General features: G+C 46.7%; 1 protein-coding gene across 2 annotated transcripts; it reads left to right on the plus strand.

Moving 5' to 3' along the window:
• The first annotated feature begins 5,422 nt into the window (after positions 1–5,422).
• On the plus strand, positions 5,423–20,480 carry LOC128687286 (crustacean hyperglycemic hormone B). 2 transcript variants are annotated; one of them, XM_053774667.2, is made up of 3 exons: positions 5,423–5,618; positions 13,309–13,598; positions 17,370–17,547. In XM_053774667.2, exons 1-3 carry the CDS (start codon positions 5,601–5,603, stop codon positions 17,467–17,469), a joined length of 408 nt encoding a protein of 135 aa, XP_053630642.1. In that variant the 5' UTR covers positions 5,423–5,600; the 3' UTR covers positions 17,470–17,547. The 2 variants fall into 2 exon arrangements, with proteins under 2 accessions (XP_053630642.1, XP_053630640.1); XM_053774665.2 differs by lacking the exon at positions 17,370–17,547 and adding an exon at positions 19,013–20,480 and having other exon boundaries at positions 5,424–5,618.
• The last annotated feature ends 1,135 nt before the right edge of the window (positions 20,481–21,615 follow it).

Raw genomic sequence — 21,615 nt, forward strand, 5'->3', positions numbered from 1 at the left:
CTGATGGAGTTAAATCGGAAAGTCCAGCAGCATCCTTAAGTATTGACAAGCACTTGATGAGAAGTTATGTACTACGCATTTTGATATTCTGATCCGGACTTCCCCCTCGCTCTCCTGCACACACACACACACACACACACACACACACACACACACACACATACATACACACACACACACACACACACACACACACTGCGCGGAATAGACAAGGTGGACAAAGACGGGATGTTCCAGAGATGGGACACAGACACAAGAGGTCACAATTGAAAGTTGAAGACTCAGATGAATCAAAGGGATGTTAGGAAGTATTTCTTCAGTCATAGAGTAGTCAGGCCATGGAATAGCCTAGAAAGGGATGTAGTGGAGGCAGGAACCATACATAGTTTTAAGGCGAGGTATGATAGAGCTCATGGGGCAGGGAGAGAGAGGACCTAGTAGCAATCAGCGAAGAGGCGGGGCCAGGAGCTGTGACTCGACCCCTGCAACCACAAATAGGTGAGTACACACACACACACACACACACACACACACACACACACATACACACACACATACACACAAACTACATACCAGTGTCACTCACAAGTATAGTATACAAAGTCATAGGGAAACTTATCAGGCAAAAACTGGTGGAGTACTTGGAAGGGAATGCAAGGTTTCAGGGCAGGGAACTCCTGTGTCACAAAGCTATTGGAGTTTTACAAGGTGACAGAAATAAGACAAGAGAGAGAAGGGGTGGGCAGATTGCATTTTCTTGGACTGTAAGAAAGCTTATGACGCAGTTCTGCACAAGAGATTAGTGGAAAAGCTTGAGGAGAGGGCAGGAATAGCAGGGAAGGCACTGCAATGAGTCAGGAATACCTGACGGGAAGGAAACAACGAGTGATGCTACGTGACGAGTTGTCAGAGCGGGCGCCTGTAACGAGCGGGGTTCCACAAGGGTCAGTCCTAGGACCAGTGCTGTTTCTGGAATATGTGAATGACATGACGGAAGGAATAGACTCAGAAGTGTCCCTGTTTGCAGATGATGTGAAGCTAATGAGGAGAATGCAAATTGATAAGGATCAGGTAGGACTACATAAAAATCTGGACAGGCTGCAGGCCTGGTTCAACAATTGGTTCCTTGAGTGTAACCCCACCAAGTGCAAAGTCATGAAGACTGGGAAAGGGCAAAGGAGACCACAGACAGAGTACAGGCTAGGGAGGACCAAAGGCTACAAACTTCACTCAAGAAGAAGGTTCTTGGGGTGAGTATCATACCGAGCACATCTCCTGAATCGCTCATTAACTAAATAACTACTGCAACATATGGAAGCCTGGCATACCTAAGAGTAAGGAGTTATTCAAGACACTGTACACAATGTACGTCAGGCCCATATTGGAGTATGCAACACCAGTATGGAACCCATACCTGGTCAAGCACGTCAAAAATGCTAGAAATTGCAAAAGTTTGCAACAAGACTAGTCCAGGGGCTAAGGGGTATGTCCTACGAGGAGAGATTAAGGGAAACCAATCTAATGACACTGGAGGACAGGAGGAATAGGGAAACCATGATAAAGACGTATAAAATAATGAGAGGAATTGACGAGATGGATAAGGATAGATTGTTTCAGAGATGGGACACAGCAACAAGGGGACACAACTGGAAGTTGAAAACGCAATTGAGTCACAGGGATGTTAGAAGTATCTGTTGAATCACAGAGTTGTCCGGAAGTGCTTATCATTTTCCGTTACCTCCACATGTAGGCTTTACTGACCCTACCAGTTCGTAGACACCTACTGCTTCATGTTTCCAGTATACTTATATTTGCAAGTTATCTTGTTCGTGTTTCACAAGGGCTCCTTCTATGCCCCTCGTTTTTTTCCTCCAAGTCTGCCAGAGAGTTGCTGCCTTTAGACTTTTCTTCTAGCAGAGACGAGCCTTTTACACTTCCAGAACTTTCCACTTGCCGATGATCGGCAAGCGGACTTGTTGGCATTTATATTAGTATGCTCGATCATTAACATCCATCAGTCCTCGTAGTCCTGTTACGTCTATTTCTTCTTGTTTGGTCACAAGGGGCTCTTCCCCGTCCGTGGAAAACTGCTGTGGTTTTTCCCGTTTCCTAACCCAGGTACTTCAGGCCATGAAGCCTCCCATTATCGACCCATTACTCTTACTAGTGCAGTTTACAAGGTGATGGATTGTCCAGTAAATAGACGTATGATGTGGTATTTAGAGACAAATAATAGTCTTTCCACTCGTTAATTTGGCTTTCGTAAGTGCCGCTCCACTATCGACTCCTTACTCAGGAAAGATACTTATGTTCGTAATGGCATTGCTAGTAGCCACTCAGTTATCCCAGTCTTTTTTTGATCTTGATAAAATCATGACACTGCCTGGAGATATAACATCTTAGTCCAAGCTCATTCTTTAGGCCTTCGAGGCAATCCGCCATTTCTTCTTAAATAAAAACTTCTTGTCTGAGACACATTTTTGTATCTGGGTTGATAATCTGTCTTGCCCCAGACTATATCCAGGCTGGAGGTGTTCCTCAGGGATGTGTCCTTAGCACCACTCTTTTTGTACTACCTAGTAATGATCTGGCATCTGTTCTCCCATCTAATATTTAGTCATCACTTTATGTTGATTTTGCTATAGCTTGTGCAGGCGCTGACTGCCACCAAATATCAACTTTTCTCCAGAATGCTATTGACTGTATTTCCCATTGGGTCACTATTCATGGGTTTGTATTTTCTGGTACCAAAACGCACCGGATTACTTTTACAATACGTTCTGTTGTCTTATATACTCCGCTATACCTGTAAGGTTTCCGGATCCCTGAACATGATATTGTCAGATTTTTCAGTGTTCTGTTTGACCGCGGGCTGTCCTGGAAACCTCACATTATCTCCTGGAAACCTCACATTATCTCCTTGAAAGCAACTTGTCATAGCCAACTGAATCTACGTAAAACCCTCGCTCATCTTTCTTGTGTGGCTGATCGTCAAACTCTACTTCAATTTCATTCAGCCCTAATTTTATCGAAACTAGGCTATGGTGACCAAATATATTCTGCAGCCTCTCCTGCAACTCTTTCTAAACTTGATCCCATTCATCATCAGGGATTACGTTTGTGTCTAGGTACTTTTCTCTCCTCTCCTGTTGAGAGCCTATATGCAGAGGTGAATGTTCCATCTCTGAACGATTGGCATGATGCCCATTGCCCCAGATATTTTGTCCGTTTTCATGACCTTCACGATCCTTCTATATATAGGATAGTAACGGTCATTAGTAGAGGTCCATTATTTGTTCGCCGCCCCTGTTTACTCAGTCCCTTTTTCTTCGTCTTTACTAGCAATTGGCCTTTCTTCAGTTGCCCCCTTTATATGTTCATCTAGCATCTAACTTTTCTCTTTCGCCTTGCATCTTGCTCCTTCTTTCTTAACCAGCTCCCGTCTCATTCTCATGTCGTTGTAGTTTACACTGATGGTTCTAAATCCTCTGACGGTGTCGGGTTTGCAGCAGTGTTCCCGGACAGTGATGTGGGAGGTCATTTATTAGACTCGTCTAGCATTTTCACAGCTAAACTGTATGCAGGTCTCATGTCGATTATATTCAATGCTTCCAGGCCTACCTCGACATTCGTGGTAGTTTTAGACTCCTTTAGTGCTTTGCAAGCTATCCAAAAAAATAATTCACCTTATCCCCTAGTTCTTCATATACAACTTTGGCTGTGCCGCATTTCTAGCAATAACAAAGAAATCGTTATCTTCTGTGTCCCTGGTCATATTGATATTCAGGGTAACGGGCAGGCAGACTCTGCTGTGCAGTCAGCAGTACTTGACCATCCCATTTCATAAAGAAGTGTTCCATTCTCAGGCTATTTTGCTGTAATCTCTAGCCACCTGCAACCGTTGGCAACAACGTTGATCTGATTTGATTAATCACAAATTATATTCTATCATGCCGTGTTTAGGATTCTGGTCTTACCATCATTGTTATGGGGAATAAATTATGTGCATGAACTGCATTACATTATACCAATAATTTAATTAGGAAGGCAACAAAGATGACTATTACTTATCAACTGTTACAACTCTGAGACACCCCAGGTCACAAGGAGAATGTCTCCCTGCGACACCCACTTCCCTCATACATCCCACATCTACTCTGGACCTATAAAAATTAACATCATATTTAATAAACACAACGAGTAATTTTGGTAATACTATTTACATTAAAATTATGTAGACTGTATTATTAGGTTAGACTGACGGAAGGAAGGGGGGGGGGGTGAGGGGTACTTGCATTTATACATCATATGAGAAAAAATATTTGTTACCACCACTTACCAAATTTGTCTGGAAGTCGCCTGATACATATAGATCACCTACAATCCCAGCCTAGATATAAGGAACCTAACTGGCCGAAAGTTCATCATAAAAAGTACAGTGTACTTAGCTGTGGGTGTTGGTGGCTCCTTATAATCCCCTTTCACCATCTAATTTCGAAGTCCTGCCAAGTCACTGTTTTCGCACATTCTACAGGACTGTAACTCCGATTTTTCTTGCTCTTATTTGGGAGGCTTAAACCCCATTTAGCCTTCAGAGCCTCTGAAGAATTCCCACAAATTTCAATGTGGTCTTGTTCCTCAAATTCCAATATGGTGTCCTCCCCCCACCCAATGCTACTTGTTTGCTGGTTCCCTTTTTAATTCCCAAATTAATTTTAACCATCAACAATGCATTTCATTGAATTACATGCTAAAATTATGCACTATGGTTTCGGAAAATTCAAAATTTTCCACAAATGTCATGGTTGTGAGACTACACTTCACCGTCTTGGTATCAGACACACACGTCTCACTTACGGGTATCTCGTGGAGAGGGGCCAAGTTTCACTCGGTGAGAATTGTCAGGTTTCAGTTTCAGTTTGCCATATTCTATTAGACTGTCCTGTTTACCACCAAGCACGCAGAAATTAACTCTGACGGTGTTACTGCTCTAACACCCTTACTTTATTTTCCCTACTCACTGGCGGCCCAACTTTGACACAGACTCCGACACAGACTCCCTCTTTGACTTATAGACAGCAACAGATTTATTACATAAACTTTTAACACTCCTCACAGCCCTTACTGACTGTACCTCTCTTATACTTTCTACCCTCGCTAGTCTCAGATCAAAGATTTTCGCCCTATCCTGCAGTGGGCTTGGCACTTAGTTTTGCTTATAATAATTATAATAATTATCAGAGACTTCAATGAAGGTCTTTCCACCACTGATGAGTCTTTTAAATCACTGTTTCTCAATAATTCCCTGAGAATCTTTTCCACTCACCATGTGAACGAGTGCGATTGTGTGTGTGTGTATGTGTGTGTGTGTGTGTGTGTGTGTGTGCGCGCGCACGATAATCCTCTATATAAGCCGATGTGGCACTGAAACTACTCAGAGAGCCTCTGATCCCTGACGAGCATCTCTTCAGAGCTGCGTACAGTGCCTGCCACAGCCCAAGTGCCACAGTCTTCTGCTACAGCACTTGCTGGAGCTCCTGCTTCTCCATTGCTATCTACGCTAGTACTCTCCTCCTCCCCGAGGACACCAAACTTCCACCATGGTCGCTTGTAGAATGGTAAGATTACTCGCTTCTGCAGTGACTACCACAGTAAGTGGTGACGTGACTGGGACATTGACTGGTACCTCCTGGCGTCATCCGAACGATTCGTTATATACCAATCAAGTAACTGTGGTGTTCTGTTGTAAACAGTGACAAGTGCAACGTAGGTGTTAGACACATGAGGAAGGTCATAGGCGTTACTGAAGTTCCCCTGGTACGCAGGTGTTACTTAAGAACGCCTTGTGTTACACAGGTGTTACTGAAGTACCCTTGGTATTATACATGTATTACTGAGGTACCCCTGGTGTGACACAGGTGACATCTAAGAGCCATAGGTGTTATACAGCTGTTTTGATTACTGTCCTATCTAGTGAACATGTGTTCAGTGCTACATGGTAGTACCTGGCACTGTCCAATCCCACAGTGACCGGCACTGTCCACTCCAACGAAGAAGTGCCTTGCACTGTCCAATACCACAGTGATTGACACTGTCCACTCCCATGAAGCAGTGGCTAGCACTGCCCAATCCCACACAGTAACTGGCGCTGTCCAATCACACAAAGAAGTGAATGACTCTATCTATTTCAACAAAGAGGTGCCTGGCACTGTCCTATTGCACACAGTGACTGGCACTTCCAGTCACAGAAATTAGTGCCTTACACTGTCAAATAACACACGTTAGAAGCTGGCACTGTCCAATCCCACAAATTAGTGTCTGGTACTCCCTAATCACACTTGGTAAAGTGTGGCACTGTCCAGTTCCCCAAAGTAGTCCTTGGCAGTATCTAATCTCACACATTACTGACTGGCACTCTCCAATCCTACAAAGTAGTGGATGGTCCTGTCCAATTTCACATAGTGACTGGCACTGTCCAGTCCCACAAAGTCGTGCCTGGCACTGTCCAGTCCCACAAAGTCGTGCCTGGCACTGTCCAGTCCCACAAAGTCGTGTCTGGCACTGTCCAGTCCCACAGAGTCGTGCCTGGCACTGTCCAGTCCCACAAAGTCGTGCCTGGCACTGTCCAGTCCCACAAAGTCGTGCCTGGCACTGTCCAGTCCCACAAAGTCGTGCCTGGCACTGTCCAGTCCCACAAAGTCGTGCCTGGCACTGTCCAGTCCCACAGAGTCGTGCCTGGCACTGTCCAGTCCCACAGAGTCGTGCCTGGCACTGTCCAGTCCCACAAAGTCGTGCCTGGCACTGTCCAGTCCCACAAAGTCGTGCCTGGCACTGTCCAGTCCCACAAAGTCGTGCCTGGCACTGTCCAGTCCCACAAAGTCGTGCCTGGCACTGTCCAGTCCCAAGAGTCGTGCCTGGCACTGTCCAGTCCCACAAAGTCGTGCCTGGCACTGTCCAGTTCCACAAAGTCGTGCCTGGCACTGTCCAGTCCCACAAAGTCGTGCCTGGCACTGTCCAGTCCCACAGAGTCGTGCCTGGCACTGTCCAGTCCCACAAAGTCGTGCCTGGCACTGTCCAGTCCCACAAGAACTGTCAGATTCTTGCAAGATCTATCTAAAATTTGTAAAATTCTTTAGAATTAGTAAACTGTCTAAATTCATTCAAAAATGCTCTTAGGCTATCTAATCTAATTCTTCCAGTCTAATTCTAAATCCTACAGTGTTCATATATTGAGAGTTATATAATTATATTTTAGCTTCCTATAATGCTATACTTAGATATATAATGTCAAATTAGACAGCAGATAATGTCGAGTAATTTATAATTAGAGTCGTCGATGGCGGTCTAGTATTATTTGAAGGTAATGACAAGATTATTCATTTCTATTTGGGCCTTTATGGGTTTAGTGCTTAGTTTCCATTATAATACTCTTATTTCAACAAGATTTCTCATTTGAAAGTTGAGACACATGTGCAACATCTGGATATCTTTATTATAGACGTTTCGCCATCCAGTAGCTTTATCAATACAGATTCTAGGACATAATTGGAAGACAGTTGAATTATATACAAAAGATGAGGTAATCAGTCCCTCAACCTTGGAGTTAGTGTTCACAACATCGTGGTGGAGGAGAGTCTGGAGCAAAGGCAAGAAGACTGGCGGTTATATAGGCGTCAGTGGATAAGGATAAGGATTCTTCTTGCCTTTGCTCCAGATTCTCCTCCACCACGATGTTGTGAACACTAACTCCAAGGTTGAGGGACTGATTACCTCATCTTTTGTATATAGTTCTACTGTCTTCCTATTATGTCCTAGAATCTGTATTGATAAAGCCACTGGATGGCGAAACGTCTACAATAAAGATACCCAAATGTTGCACATGTGTCTCAACTTCCATTTTGTCGGTATTTTATACCTTTCTTGCACAAGATTTCTCATTTCTACAGTAGTCTCATCTAATGATGTCTAAAGTTGCAAAATCCTGTCTAAAAATCGTCTAATGGTATCTAGAATTACCTAATACTGTGCCCCATAGTCAACGAGGGAACGTATTGCCTGGAAGTAGAACAACCTCATAACCTCGAGGCTGGCCCCAACCCTAGAGTTGGCCATAGCACTCAATGCCCTGACCCTCTGCAGAGCCCTCTCTTTAATGTGGTGCACATGTTTCTGGAAGGTGAGGCGCCTGTCAATGTGGATGCCAAGGTACCTATAACTGTGAACCCACTCCAGGTTGATGCCCAGGACCCGCACCCTCTGACTGGGTACCCTGGTGCGAAGGATCATGGCTTTGGATTTTGCCGCAGATATCTTGAGCCCCAAGTGACGGCAAGTGGAAGCCAGCAGATCGAGGTCCTCCTGGGCACGCTGCAAAAGCCGGCGCTTCCTAGGTACGACAAGTGCCAGGTTATCGGCATAGCTGAGGAGGAAGGTGCCTCTGGAGAAAGGCAGGCGCACCAGCTGGTGCATCAGTACATTGAACAGGGTGGGACTAAGCACCCCGCCCTGTGGAGTGCCGTTGTCCAGGGTCTTGAGAGAAGAGGCATGCCCCTGGAACTGTACCCGGGCCCGCCTGTCCTGGAGATAGGAACGAAGCCATAAAAGCAGCCTGCCTTGAACTCCCCTGCGGGCCAAGAGTGAGAGGATGGCAGGTGCACTGGGTAGCTCAAAAGCTTTCTCGAGGTCAAGAAAGACAACAATGTGGGCTTGGGCGTCCGACCCAATGCCGGCCAGTAGAGTGGTAAGGCTTTCGAATGTGCCCACTCCTCTGGTGAAGCCATAGAGGTGTTTATGAGGAGGGCCAAGCTTCCACCTCAGGCGCTCCAACACCATCCTTTCAGACACCTTCGAGATGCAACTGGTGAGGGAAATGGGTCTCACACTGCCAGGATCCCCAGGCTTAGGAATCGGTATGATGTCAGCCTCCTTCCACACGACAGGGAGTTTGCCAGCTCGCCAAGTCCGGTTGACGACCCCCAGGACAGCTGAATGTCCAGAATGGCCAGACCGAGTGATCATGCCATAGGTGATACCATCATGCCCCGGTGCAGTGTCCCGATGAGATGTGAAGGCTGCCTGGAGCTCCTGGTCGGTGAAGTCTTCATCTGTGACGTCCTTAGCCTGGCATGCCGCTTGGATCACCATCATCCTTCTAGGAAGGAGGGTGGCTTGGAGGTCCTGGAGATCCTGAGGCAGTTGAGCCATGGCCGCTCTGGAGGTGAAAAGGTCCACCATACGTTCTGCCTCCGTTGCGGGGTCTGGGTGCAACCGAGCCACACTGCGACACTGCCCAGTGGCCAATCATAACTTGGTCCAAATCTCAGATAAGGTGGAGGAGTAGCTGAAGGAGGCACACCACTCGAACCATTTAGCCTGCCGGACCCTGTGTGAGACATGGCGTGCATGCCGCACCACTTCCCTGAGCAGACGCATGGACTCGACCGTGGGATTACGCCTGTGCATCTTGCGTACGACATTAATGCGGTGGTTCTGCTCCCTGATGTCCTCATTGTAACACCACCAGTCACGTTTATATGACCCTCCGCCTGTAATCTTAGGTATGGCTGCCTCAGCTGCACATGTGAAGGCCACCTGCAAGCTTTGAGCCGCCTCATCTGGGTCTTCCGGAAGAGGAGACTCTGCCCATCAGCGCTCAATGACCTCCTGGAAGCACTGCCAGTCGGCCTTTTTTAGATTCCATCTGGGAGGTAGGTGTGGGGAGCGGGCACCGCTGGACCATCAACGTGGTGACCATTGCAAAGTGATCACTGGTGAGACGAGGGTGGACCTCCCATCTCGCACTAGAGAGCAACTGCCTAGAGATGAGTGTGACGTCCAAGCGGCCACCGTAGTGATGGGTTGGCTCACTATTGAGGAGGGCGATCTCAGGGGCCTCCTCCAGCACAGCCGCAAGGTGCCTCCCAGGTGCGTTGGTAGGAGAGACAGAAGAAAATATTGGGTGGTGGGCATTGACATCCCCAGCCACAACAAGACCCTCCCGTGGGGCGAGTGCTGCCACCTCTGAAATGTCAAGGGTGTACCGAGAGCTTCTGTAAATATTGTAAACCACGAGAGGTCCATCCGCCAGGTGTAGGGTGACAGCCTGAACCTCTACACCCTCCCCACAGTTAATGGGGTCATTGGAGATTGAATGAGGGATAGTGATCCTGACGTAGATCGCCGTGCCCCTGCCAGTCCCTTCCAGGCACTGAAGGTAGGCCGAGAATCCCGGGATACGTGGCTGCATTTGATGTGACAAATTGGTAAGTGTCTCCTGGAACAGGAAGACATCAACCTCATCCTGAACTGCAGCTTCAATCACTAAGTGAATTTTCCACTGCAGCCCACAAATGTTTCACTGGAGGATCTTCAAGGGCCACCGAGGTGGCCCTCTGATTCCATCTCTGCCTGGGACTCGTCGTCCGTTGTTGGCGACTCCGGGGCCTCCTCCATCATGGACTGGAAGGACTCCTGGATGATGGCCTGAAGTTCCATTGAGGCCTTCCTGTCCAGTAGGACCACGCCCAGCATCCATGACAGGAGCTGTCTGTAGGCGCCCCTGTCCTCTGCCGACGGCAGCAGGCGACAGAGGAGTGCTGAGATGACCCCGGTGATTTTCTTCAGTCGATCGGGAAATGATTCGACCATTACCTCTGCAGGCATTGAGCTGGACGACCCATCGAGTCGGGGCTGGGTCACTGGGTATGTCTGGGTGGCTGTTGACACTGCAGCAGCATAAGTTGGGTGCACCCTGGGCCCGGCCTGAGTGGCCATGGGCTTCTGGGTCCCCTGCCGGGGAACCTCTGCCTGACTCTGGCCTCTCCCAGTAGGGGCCTGCCCTTGGGAAGAGGCCTGCTGGCGGTATGGCAAGGAATGTTGGTGCCCAGCTGGGACCTGCTGGGCAGTGTGCCTGGCCTGTGGCTGTTTTTCCCATTGATTCTGTCTTCTTGGCCACCTTACCATCCGACCCCGCAGTTGACCGCACTGCTGCAAGCCAGTGCGTGTCCCCTGATGCAACTGCCGGGAGCCCAGTGCCGGGAACTCGCTGGTATTGCCCTCCTGCGGTATCTGGGGAACCGCTGTCGGAGCCCATACCGACTGTTGCTAGGTGGTTCCAAGGCTGGGTGGCGTCGGGGCTGTCGGGTCGTTCCGATGACGAACCTGCTGCCAGTGCTGCACCATCACAGGACAGCTCCGGTTCCAGGCATGGTGCCTCTTTGAGCAGGTGGCACACTTGGGCTCTGGCCGAAGGGCTTTGCCGGTTGGCTCTTTGAGGATGGCAATGCAGTCCTTCGAGTCGTGTGCCTTGCTGCACACACCACACTTCTTCTCTCACTGGCAGGTGGCTGCAATATGATTGAACCCCTGACAGTTGAAGCATTGTACTGGGCCTGACAGGTATGGTCGGGTCTTGAATCTTCCCCAGACCCCAAGGTCCAGGTGCGTGGGAAGTGGACCTTTGTGGTGGATCAGCACCTGGCGGGTGGGCACCTTGTTCACTGTTGCAGTGAGTCGCTCCGCCTTGACAATATTGGGCACTTCCAAAATGGGGTCCAGTGAGAGGGGCACAGGGACGTGTAAGAGCACCCCCTTGTACACCTTCTCCGAAGCAACCAGTTCCACCATGCTGGGATGGGTCACAACCAGCCCCTTCAATTCCTCGTAAGAATCCTCGTCCCGAGGAATAACCAAAACCTCGTTCCTGAGAGTGAACTCGCAGTGGAACTTGAGGCGGGGTAGACTTTCCAGATACCTTACAAACCCGTAATCCGGAACCTTGAATTTGTTGAAGGCCCTGGTTGCTTGTGCCCGAGCTGAGCGGGAATTCCTCCGTCCACGTGGAGTCAGCCAGTCCCCATCCACTGTGGAGGCCAGCGCAACTTGTGTAGGGACCAGGGATGGCTCTATCCTTGCCAGTTGAGGAGCTACAGCCTCCTGGCTTCCTTCCACAAACCCTATGGCCATCTGGGGATGCAAGTCTCCTTGGGTAGCGGCTGCCGACGGATCTAGTGGCAGATTGGCAGATACAATAGTCTCCACTGCATCCTTGGCCTTCTTGGTGGGGGCTCCCACCTGCCCCACGTCGTCCTCCAACTCGTCCCCGTATTCCAAGGAACGCTTAGGCCGCTCTCCTGGGTCTGTCATGGTGACTGTAGGTGTGGGGACAGAGCCAGGAGCGGAGCACCTTCTTGTAACCTCACAGCCACCCACACTGGGCGCAGAGCTGTGTGGCTCAGTGCCCCAGTCAGGGCCCGTAGCCACCCAAACTTGGCTCGCTGCCCTGAAGCACTAAAGACAGTCCAAGGACCACTAGAAACGTCGCCAATCTGTGCGTAAACTAACAGATATATATTCCAAGCGAACACAACACACTATGTCCGACGATCTTTCCACACCTGTGTTCCGTATCCAATCTCGATGATGATCACGTAATGTGTTCCGTCGTGTAACTGATGTGTGTCGAAGGTTGAACGTGTCTAATGGAGTTTAGTAATAGGTGGATTTAACCGGGATAGACAAGTGATTGTTTAACCTCAAATGTATTAATAAAAATGTTAATTAATAAGTAGGAATTATCTTTTGTAATTATAACTTATTTACATATATTTCCCCAATGCTTGCTTGATTTTATTTTTATTCAAGGTATTTTATTTTTTTCCCCATATTTTTTAAAGGGGTAACTCAACTCACGAAATCGTAATGACAAGATTCCAAACAAACCATACCACGGATGGGGTTAGAACCCACGATCAGAAAGTCTCAGAACTCATGACTGACACATTAGCCACTGGGCCAGCTAGCTCCCATAAGATTCATCAAACTTGGTATATTTATAAAGGGGTAAATTGGTAAGCCAGTGAAAGGCCTCGGTCAGATAACCAAAAGTTCCGGCTGTGAATCATCATCTGATTAAGACCAGCGTCAGGAAACACTTGTCCTGTTTCCTGACTTACCTTGCCTAACATTTTCTACATTCCCTTGTGTGATATGTTTTCTGATGACTTACTAGTCTAGCTCGACTTTGCGCTTAACTCTACTTGGGAACACTTTGGCCTATTGGTATTTAGCGTCTTATCTTTCACCTTTGAGGAATAGAGATGAGAATATTATTGATAGACTTGGTTATTAAAACTAGTTTAAGTGAGGGGACTATGTTTCTCACTGTATAGAGTTTTACTAAGACACAATATTGCTCATCACACTGAGAAATATTTTCTTCACAGTTGACAGTAGTAAGGCCTTTTAGGGTTGTGAGTTACGTTCGACATCTGTGGATGGTCTCCCTCATTCTCTCCCTCTCTCCAACAGATGTGGTCACTGGTGGTGGTGGCGATGGTCGTCGTAGTGGTCACACTGGGTCCGACTGGCGTCCGTGGACGGTCCGTGGAAGGGTCGGTGAGGCTGGAACGACTGCTGTCGGCCGGGTCATCTTCAGCACCTCTGGGTTTCCTCTCACAAGATCACAGCCTCAACAAGAGACAAGTGTTCGACCAAGCTTGCAAAGGCGTCTATGACCGAGCACTCTTCAAGAAGCTTGACCGAGTTTGTGATGATTGTTACAACCTCTATCGTAAACCTTACGTTGCTGCCTCCTGCAGGTGAGCTGCCTACCACACCAGGTACTACGCTAGTTACACCTTCAGGTGCTCTGCTAGATGCAGTACTAGGTATCCCATCCTTAGTATTCCCTGGGACTCATCCAGGTACCACAAACAATACGTTGCTTTCCCTTAATGGTGAGATGCCTACCACACCAGGTACACCTTCCGGTACTCTGCTAGATGTAGAGCTAGGTATCCCATCCTTAGTATCCCCAAGAATCCCTCCATCTAACACAGATCATACAATGCTGCTGCTTCTCGCAGGATAGCTGCATACCACACCAGGTACCACGCTAGGTACACCTTCAGATATTCTACTAGATTCAGGACTAGGTATCTCATCCTTAGAATCCCCAGTGACCCCCTCCAGGTACTAGGAACCATACGTTGCTACCCTTTGAAAGCGAACACTCCATATACCACATTAGGTTCAGCATTAGGAACTCTGCTACTTGACATACCGAGTACCCCATTCTGAGAATCCTCTGTACAGTGCAACGTACAGAACTTTGAACTCCATCCAGACAAATAGAGCCAAGTTTTCTAGAGCTATATGTACCCCAGCATTAATACTCCATCCACGTCCCCTTCCATACTATATTACCTCACTAGTAATTTTATATAGGTACAGGTACACAAATACAATTATCATACATAGTGTAAATTACCTATAATAAGCCCAAAAAGGTCAGACACTGATTTATTTGTCCTAATAGGCACGCAAACCATAATACTCAAAATGATATATATTTTAATAAATACAGCGAATCTTTTGCAAATGAAATTAGAAACGTATGTCCAAAATTGAATGTAAGTTATGGAACGTCCTGTGAAGGCTTTTTCATGTAATATCCAGTTTTAAATGCATTTTTCAATCATATTTACAAAAGAAAATTATACTGTCTAGAAGTACTTTATAAGACTGGTGACTAACTCCTATCAGTCACCCCCTTCCATATAATCTCAGGTAATTCACTAGGTACAGGACCAAGTACTCCATACATAGGTAAATTCTCTACAATAGGTACCTTCGGTTCCCCTTTCCATATAATCACTATCAGATAATTCACTAGGTACATAGCCAAGTACTCGGTACAAAGCTAAGCTCTCTACTGTAGGTACCCCCGATTTCACTTCTATATATCTGGTAATTCACTAGGTACAGGACCAAGTACTCGGTACATAGGTAAGCTGTCTACTATAGGTACCCTTTCCCCTGTTTGCCCTTCCATACCATCCCAAACACACAAATACGTGCCACAGCCGTCCCGTACACACCAGTAGGTGCCACAGCCGTCCCGTACATACCAGTAGGTGCCACAGCCGTCCCATACACACCAGTAGGTGCCACAACCGTCCCATACACACCAGTAGGTGCCACAACCGTCCCATACACACCAGTAGGTGCCACAACCGTCCCATACACACCAGTAGGTGCCACAACCATCCCATACACACCAGTAGGTGCCACAACCATCCCATACACACCAGTAGGTGCCACAACCGTCCCATACACACCAGTAGGTGCCACAACCGTCCCATACACACCAGTAGGTGCCACAACCGTCCCATACACACCAGTAGGTGCCACAACCGTCCCATACACACCAGTAGGTGCCACAACCGTCCCATACACACCAGTAGGTGCCACAACCGTCCCATACACACCAGTAGGTGCCACAACCGTCCCATACACACCAGTAGGTGCCACAACCGTCCCATACACACCAGTAGGTGCCACAACCGTCCCATACACACCAGTAGGTGCCACAGCCGTCCCATGCACACCAGTAGGTGCCACAACCGTCCCATACACACCAGTAGGTGCCACAACCGTCCCATACACACCAGTAGGTGCCACAACCGTCCCATACACACCAGTAGGTGCCACAACCGTCCCATACACACCAGTAGGTGCCACAACCGTCCCATACACACCAGTAGGTGCCACAACCGTCCCATACACACCAGTAGGTGCCACAACCGTCCCATACACACCAGTAGGTGCCACAACCGTCCCATACACACCAGTAGGTGCCACAACCGTCCCATACACACCAGTAGGTGCCACAACCGTCCCGTACACACAAGTAGGTGCCACAACCGTCCCATACACACCAGTAGGTGCCACAACCGTCCCATACACACCAGTAGGTGCCACAACCGTCCCATACACACCAGTAGGTGCCACAACCGTCCCATACACACCAGTAGGTGCCACAACCGTCCCGTACACACCAGTAGGTGCCACAACCGTCCCATACACACCAGTAGGTGCCACAACCGTCCCATACACACCAGTAGGTGCCACAACCGTCCCGTACACACCAGTAGGTGCCACAACCGTCCCATACACACCAGTAGGTGCCACAACCGTCCCATACACACCAGTAGGTGCCACAACCGTCCCATACACACCAGTAGGTGCCACAACCGTCCCATACACACCAGTAGGTGCCACAACCATCCCGTACACACCAGTAGGTGCCACAACCGTCCCATACACACCAGTAGGTGCCACAACCCTCCCATACACACCAGTAGGTGCCACAACCGTCCCATACACACCAGTAGGTGCCACAACCGTCCCATACACACCAGTAGGTGCCACAACCGTCCCATACACACCAGTAGGTGCCACAACCGTCCCATACACACCAGTAGGTGCCACAACCGTCCCGTACACACCAGTAGGTGCCACAACCGTCCCATACACACCAGTAGGTGCCACAACCGTCCCATACACACCAGTAGGTGCCATAACCGTCCCGTACACACCAGTAGGTGCCACAACCGTCCCATACACACCAGTAGGTGCCACAACCGTCCCATACACACCAGTAGGTGCCACAACCGTCCCATACACACCAGTAGGTGCCACAACCGTCCCGTACACACCAGTAGGTGCCACAACCATCCCATACACACCAGTAGGTGCCACAACCGTCCCGGGTCCGAGTTCTTCGATTCTCAGGCATTCCTATTTTATTTTAAATATTATTTTATTTTTATTAAATTATTTGGTTCTCTGAACATTTTGCTAATTTATGAATTATTTTCTCACTGCCCATTTTTATTTATTATTATTATACCTAATATTTTTTTTGTTGCACATTTAATACTGAACTGAAACCTCAAAAATTTCTTTTAAGTTGACTTTCCAAAAATAAATTTCACATTATCTTTTTACTTTAATGCACCTCTTTATTTATTTTTTTTGTCATTTAAATACGGATTTTTCTTGACCTCATTTGTCTGGTTAATATTTAGTTTATGGGTCTATTGTAAGTTGGTTATTATTATTAAAGATTAGCGGGTATTCTCCCGGCCCGGGCCTTTTCCAAGTGGTGGCCCGGCCTTGGCTCCCTCTTTAGGGAGTGTCTGAGACCTAAGTCTCCCATGGGAGGAGGCACAAGTACCTCCTCATCTTTGGGACCAACTGTCCCCAGGCCTAGCCACAAGCTAGGCCTCTCTGGTCTGCCATCCCCGCCCCAAGGGGGCTAATGGGAATGACAGTCTTATGAGCTAAAGGCTCGGACTCAGGCACCTACCCTACCCTAGAAGGGCTGGGCATGGTGTCGATGTTTATTAACGGAGAATTTGCATAATAAATAAACAAATAACTAGAGCCCCATAAACTAAATAAACCAGTTTTTATTTATTTATTTTTTTTACATTCACTTTTCTCCATTTTCTGTTTTTTTGTCACGATTTTTAATTAGTTTCCCCTCCGTTCGCCCCTCTCTCGTTTTCTTGGCAACATAACAGGGCTAACTGCTTCGATGGTGAGATGTTCCAAGCATGTGTCTATGACTTGGGGCTCTACTACGACATGTACATGGACATTAGGGAAATGATCAAGGGTTAATGGTCCTCGGCTGGCATTCAGGGGCACTCAGTATGTGCCACACCTCGGGAAGGCACTCAACTTTTACCAGAGAGATTCTTAAGGTAAATTGTTGACAACTTCTATGTTTTGCTTCAACTAGGAACTCCTTATTTAATTACATTTCTTTTTATTCTGTAGTTTTTGGGTCTATGAAATACGAGGTGAATCGGAGAATTAATGAGGAGAAAAAGATGAGTGGTGCATTGAGGAGTCTGTAGAGACAAAAAACATGAAAGCAAAGAAGGGAATGTATGAGAGTATAGTTATACTAACACTCTTATATGGGTGTGAAGCATGGGCGGTGAATGTTGCAACAAGGAGAAAGCTGGAGGCAGTGGAGATGTTGTGTCTGAGGGCAATGTGTGGTGTGATTATAATAAAGAAAATCCATAGTTTGGAAATTAGGAGGAAGTGTGGAGCTACTAAAAGTATTATCCAGAAAGCTGAGGAGGGGTAGTTGTGGTGGGTCAGACATTTAGAGAGGATGGTACGAAACAGAATGACTTACCTGGAGTATACCTATAGAGGGTTTTAGGGGTCAACGCCCCCGCTGCCCGGTCTGAGGCCAGGCTTCGTGGTGGATCAGGGTCTGATCAATCAGGCTGTTACTGCTGGCCGCAAGCAGATTGATGTACAAACCACAAACCAGTTGGTTAGGTACTGACTTTAGGTGCCTGTCCAGTGCGTTCATGAAGACAACCAGGGGTCTATTGGTAATTCCCCTTATGTATGCTGGGAGGCAGCTGAACAGTCTTGGGGTGCATAAATACCCGTAGATGAATCTTATTGTAGTCAGCTGGCCCAGTGGATAACGCGATATCTGGAGTTTTATGACTGATCGCGGTGTAATATAGTCAGGAAACTGAACAATAGCTTCCTGACCTCCTATAGCTCTTTATCATTTAATTGGACTACCTATTAAAATATTATCCAGTATCAGCTGTGGGTCATCCTATGGCTAAGACCAGCGTCAGGAAACACTTAATCTTTTTCCTGACGGACCTTACCTAACCCCTTATGCAAGTATGTATACCTGGAGTTTAACTCTCTCCAGGTAAACTCCAGGTATACATACTTGCATAAAGGGTTAGGTAAGGTCCGTCAGGAAAAAGATTAAGTGTTTCCTGACGCTGGTCTTAGCCATAGGATGACCCACAACTGGAGCTTTTGGTCATCTGACCGAAGCCTTCCACCTGTTTACTAGTCGTCCACCTCAAAAACTATGATTGTGATGATAATCATTTTTATTATTAACTTTTTCCTGACGAACATTATAACAAGAACACAATTTTATAAGTGTTATTTTTTAATATATAACTGGTCGTCTATAAGAGTGAAATGAGTGGAAGGTTGACAACTAAATCAACTCGGTTTTATAACTTTTTTTAGATATTAATGAACATGTTACTGTTAATGTTAGTTGTGTTCATTGTTCACTTGGCATTGAGAGTCTTGGTGAAGGCTCTTAATCCAAGGTGCTCCACCATAATACAATAGTAATGGTAATTCTCGTCTCCCACAGGGAAAACTGCTACAGTAACTTGGTGTTCCGTCAGTGTCTGGACGACCTGCTCCTTGTAGACGTTGTCGACGAGTACGTTTCCGGGGTCCAAATTGTAGGGAAATAAGTCGACGTATCTACCACAACTACCCATGCCTCATCCCACCACCACTACACGAACCCCTTCCCACCACAATTACCACTAACACCAACACCCGGGACCCCTCACCCACCACAACTATAAAAATCTCCCACTGTGACAATCAACTGTTGACCTCCTGAGAGCCCATATGTGACTGTAAACTTTAAGACATTTTTAACACTTCAGGACACTCAGAAATCTGCACTCTTTTTTAAGAACGACTTTAAGACTGCTTGGACGTCTGTGATTGTTTGGTTTATAAGAAGAACCTAGAAAGCCATCTGACGTCTGGAGACGCAACAGATCCTTCAACACAAAGACGGATTAAGACATCGATGGACGCATTAAAAGATCTACAGATGCCCGAGGAAATCCAGTGGAGTCTACGGACGCCCGAGAAAATCTAATAAGGCCCATGGACACCCAGAGTTGGAGGCAGCAGTGCATCTCCCAGGTGGAGTTGGAGGGCATCATCAGTCTGTACAAGAGGGACTTTTTCACCTCGCTGGAGGACATCATGGTGCACCAGAGGGACCTCCTCACCTCAGGAAGACCTAGGACCACATAGATGCTCCCATCGATAATTATTCTGTGGAAACGTAAGAGAGCTTATTCAGAAGTTGCTATCACCTGGACGTGGAACAAATATCGCTTTTGAATTGTTACTATCATTGGGGCCTGGAGTTACTATGGCAACTGGTAGTGTGCCTTCCCCTCTTCCCAGACACTGGCAGCTGTTGTCATCTTATGGCTCATGGACACGTACACAGACATGGACATATATATATTTACAGATACTGACGTATATATACAGATATTTATTTATATATTGATATATACCGTAACTACCTTCAGGTACATTGTAATTACTTATTTATTTGGGCTATTTTAAGTGGTCATTAGTATGAAAGTATTAGAGAGAGAGAGAGAGAGAGAGAGAGAATCTCATAGTCACTATAGCTTCTAGTCAAAATATTAGTAGGGACATAATTATGTTTAGAGGCGAGTTGAGGCGTCTCACTGGAGGTGCTCAGTAATACACAATCATCCTTCTTTAATTTTAAGAAATGGCTAACTAATGTTAAGGACTAACTTGTGTAAAATCTTCCCAATTCTATAACTTGCTTCGTAAAGAAGAAATTTGGTGACCCACAAATTATAGTTTGCTGTTGGTAATCAGTAAAGAATCTCATCATATGTACCAAAGATTAGCATAGTGAGAGACAAATAAGACATTCCTCAGGTGGCACGATATCCACCAAGATTAGCATAGTGAGAGACAAATAAGACATTCCTCAGGTGGCACGATATCCACCAAGATTAGCATAGTGAGAGACAAATAAGACATTCCTCAGGTGGCACAATATCCACCAAGATTAGCATAGTGAGAGACAAATAAGACATTCCTCAGGTGGCACGATATCCACCAAGATTAGCATAGTGAGAGACAAATAAGACATTCCTCAGGTGGAACGATATCCACCAATATTTCTTGTGTGTGGGAATAAAACTGGATTCATGAACCATATTTGTTTCTCCTTTTTTCTATACTGAATCAGCCAAAAAATGAAATTAAGTGATTTAAAGATGATAAATTAATAATTTAATTTAAATAGCAGAAAATGGCAGAAGGAAAAAATATAAACAAAATATATAAAACAATAATTACTGTGAGTGTTTGTTTTTATAGGCCTCGGTCAGATGACCAAAAACTCCAGCTGCAGGTCATTATTATGATTAAGACCAGCGTCAGGAAACACTTGTCCTGTTTCCTGACTAACTTTACCTAACCTACGGCAGGGGTTCATACCTATACAGCCTTAATAACAAAACGAGCAAATATCTGAATAACATTTTGCTCTGCGTAGATAATGTGAAGTCACAATACCATGGCTGTAACAAGTCACCAAAAACCCTCCTCACTTGTAACTTGACAATGATGCATAAGGGACAGTAACATCGTCATGACCGGGTTCTGTTTTGGTGAACTTTGAGTAGAGCTTCAAGTTATAGCAAAGCTCTACCGAGTGAAACATTACCTCAACAAAACCTTTACTCTGTAACCTTATGGAGAAAAAAGTGCCACAAACGTCCTCCAGGAACTAGGTATCAAGCTTCTTCAAGGTACGAGAGATCCAGTGGCTGCTGCCTGCCTTCTCCAGCACTTTAACACGGCGATCCAGAGGGTAAAGTCTTGCTGCAGTATTGGTTCCCACTAAGGTTAGGACAGGAAACAGGACAAATGTTTCCTGACGCGGGTCTTAGCCCTGTGATGACCCGCCGCCGTAGCTTTTCGTCACCTCAACCACTGAACATGAACAACTCAGAAACAAAATATACGTAGCAACCATGTGTATGAATGTACTCACCTATATGTGATTGCAGGGGTCGATTCACAGCTCCGGACTCCGAGTCTTCGCTGGTCGCTACTAGGTCCATATTCTCCTTGCTCCATGAGCCTTATAGTACGTCTTAAAGCTGT

The sequence above is a fragment of the Cherax quadricarinatus genome, chromosome 62, assembly GCF_038502225.1.
Source record: "Cherax quadricarinatus isolate ZL_2023a chromosome 62, ASM3850222v1, whole genome shotgun sequence".
In the NCBI taxonomy this organism is placed as follows: domain Eukaryota; kingdom Metazoa; phylum Arthropoda; class Malacostraca; order Decapoda; family Parastacidae; genus Cherax; species Cherax quadricarinatus.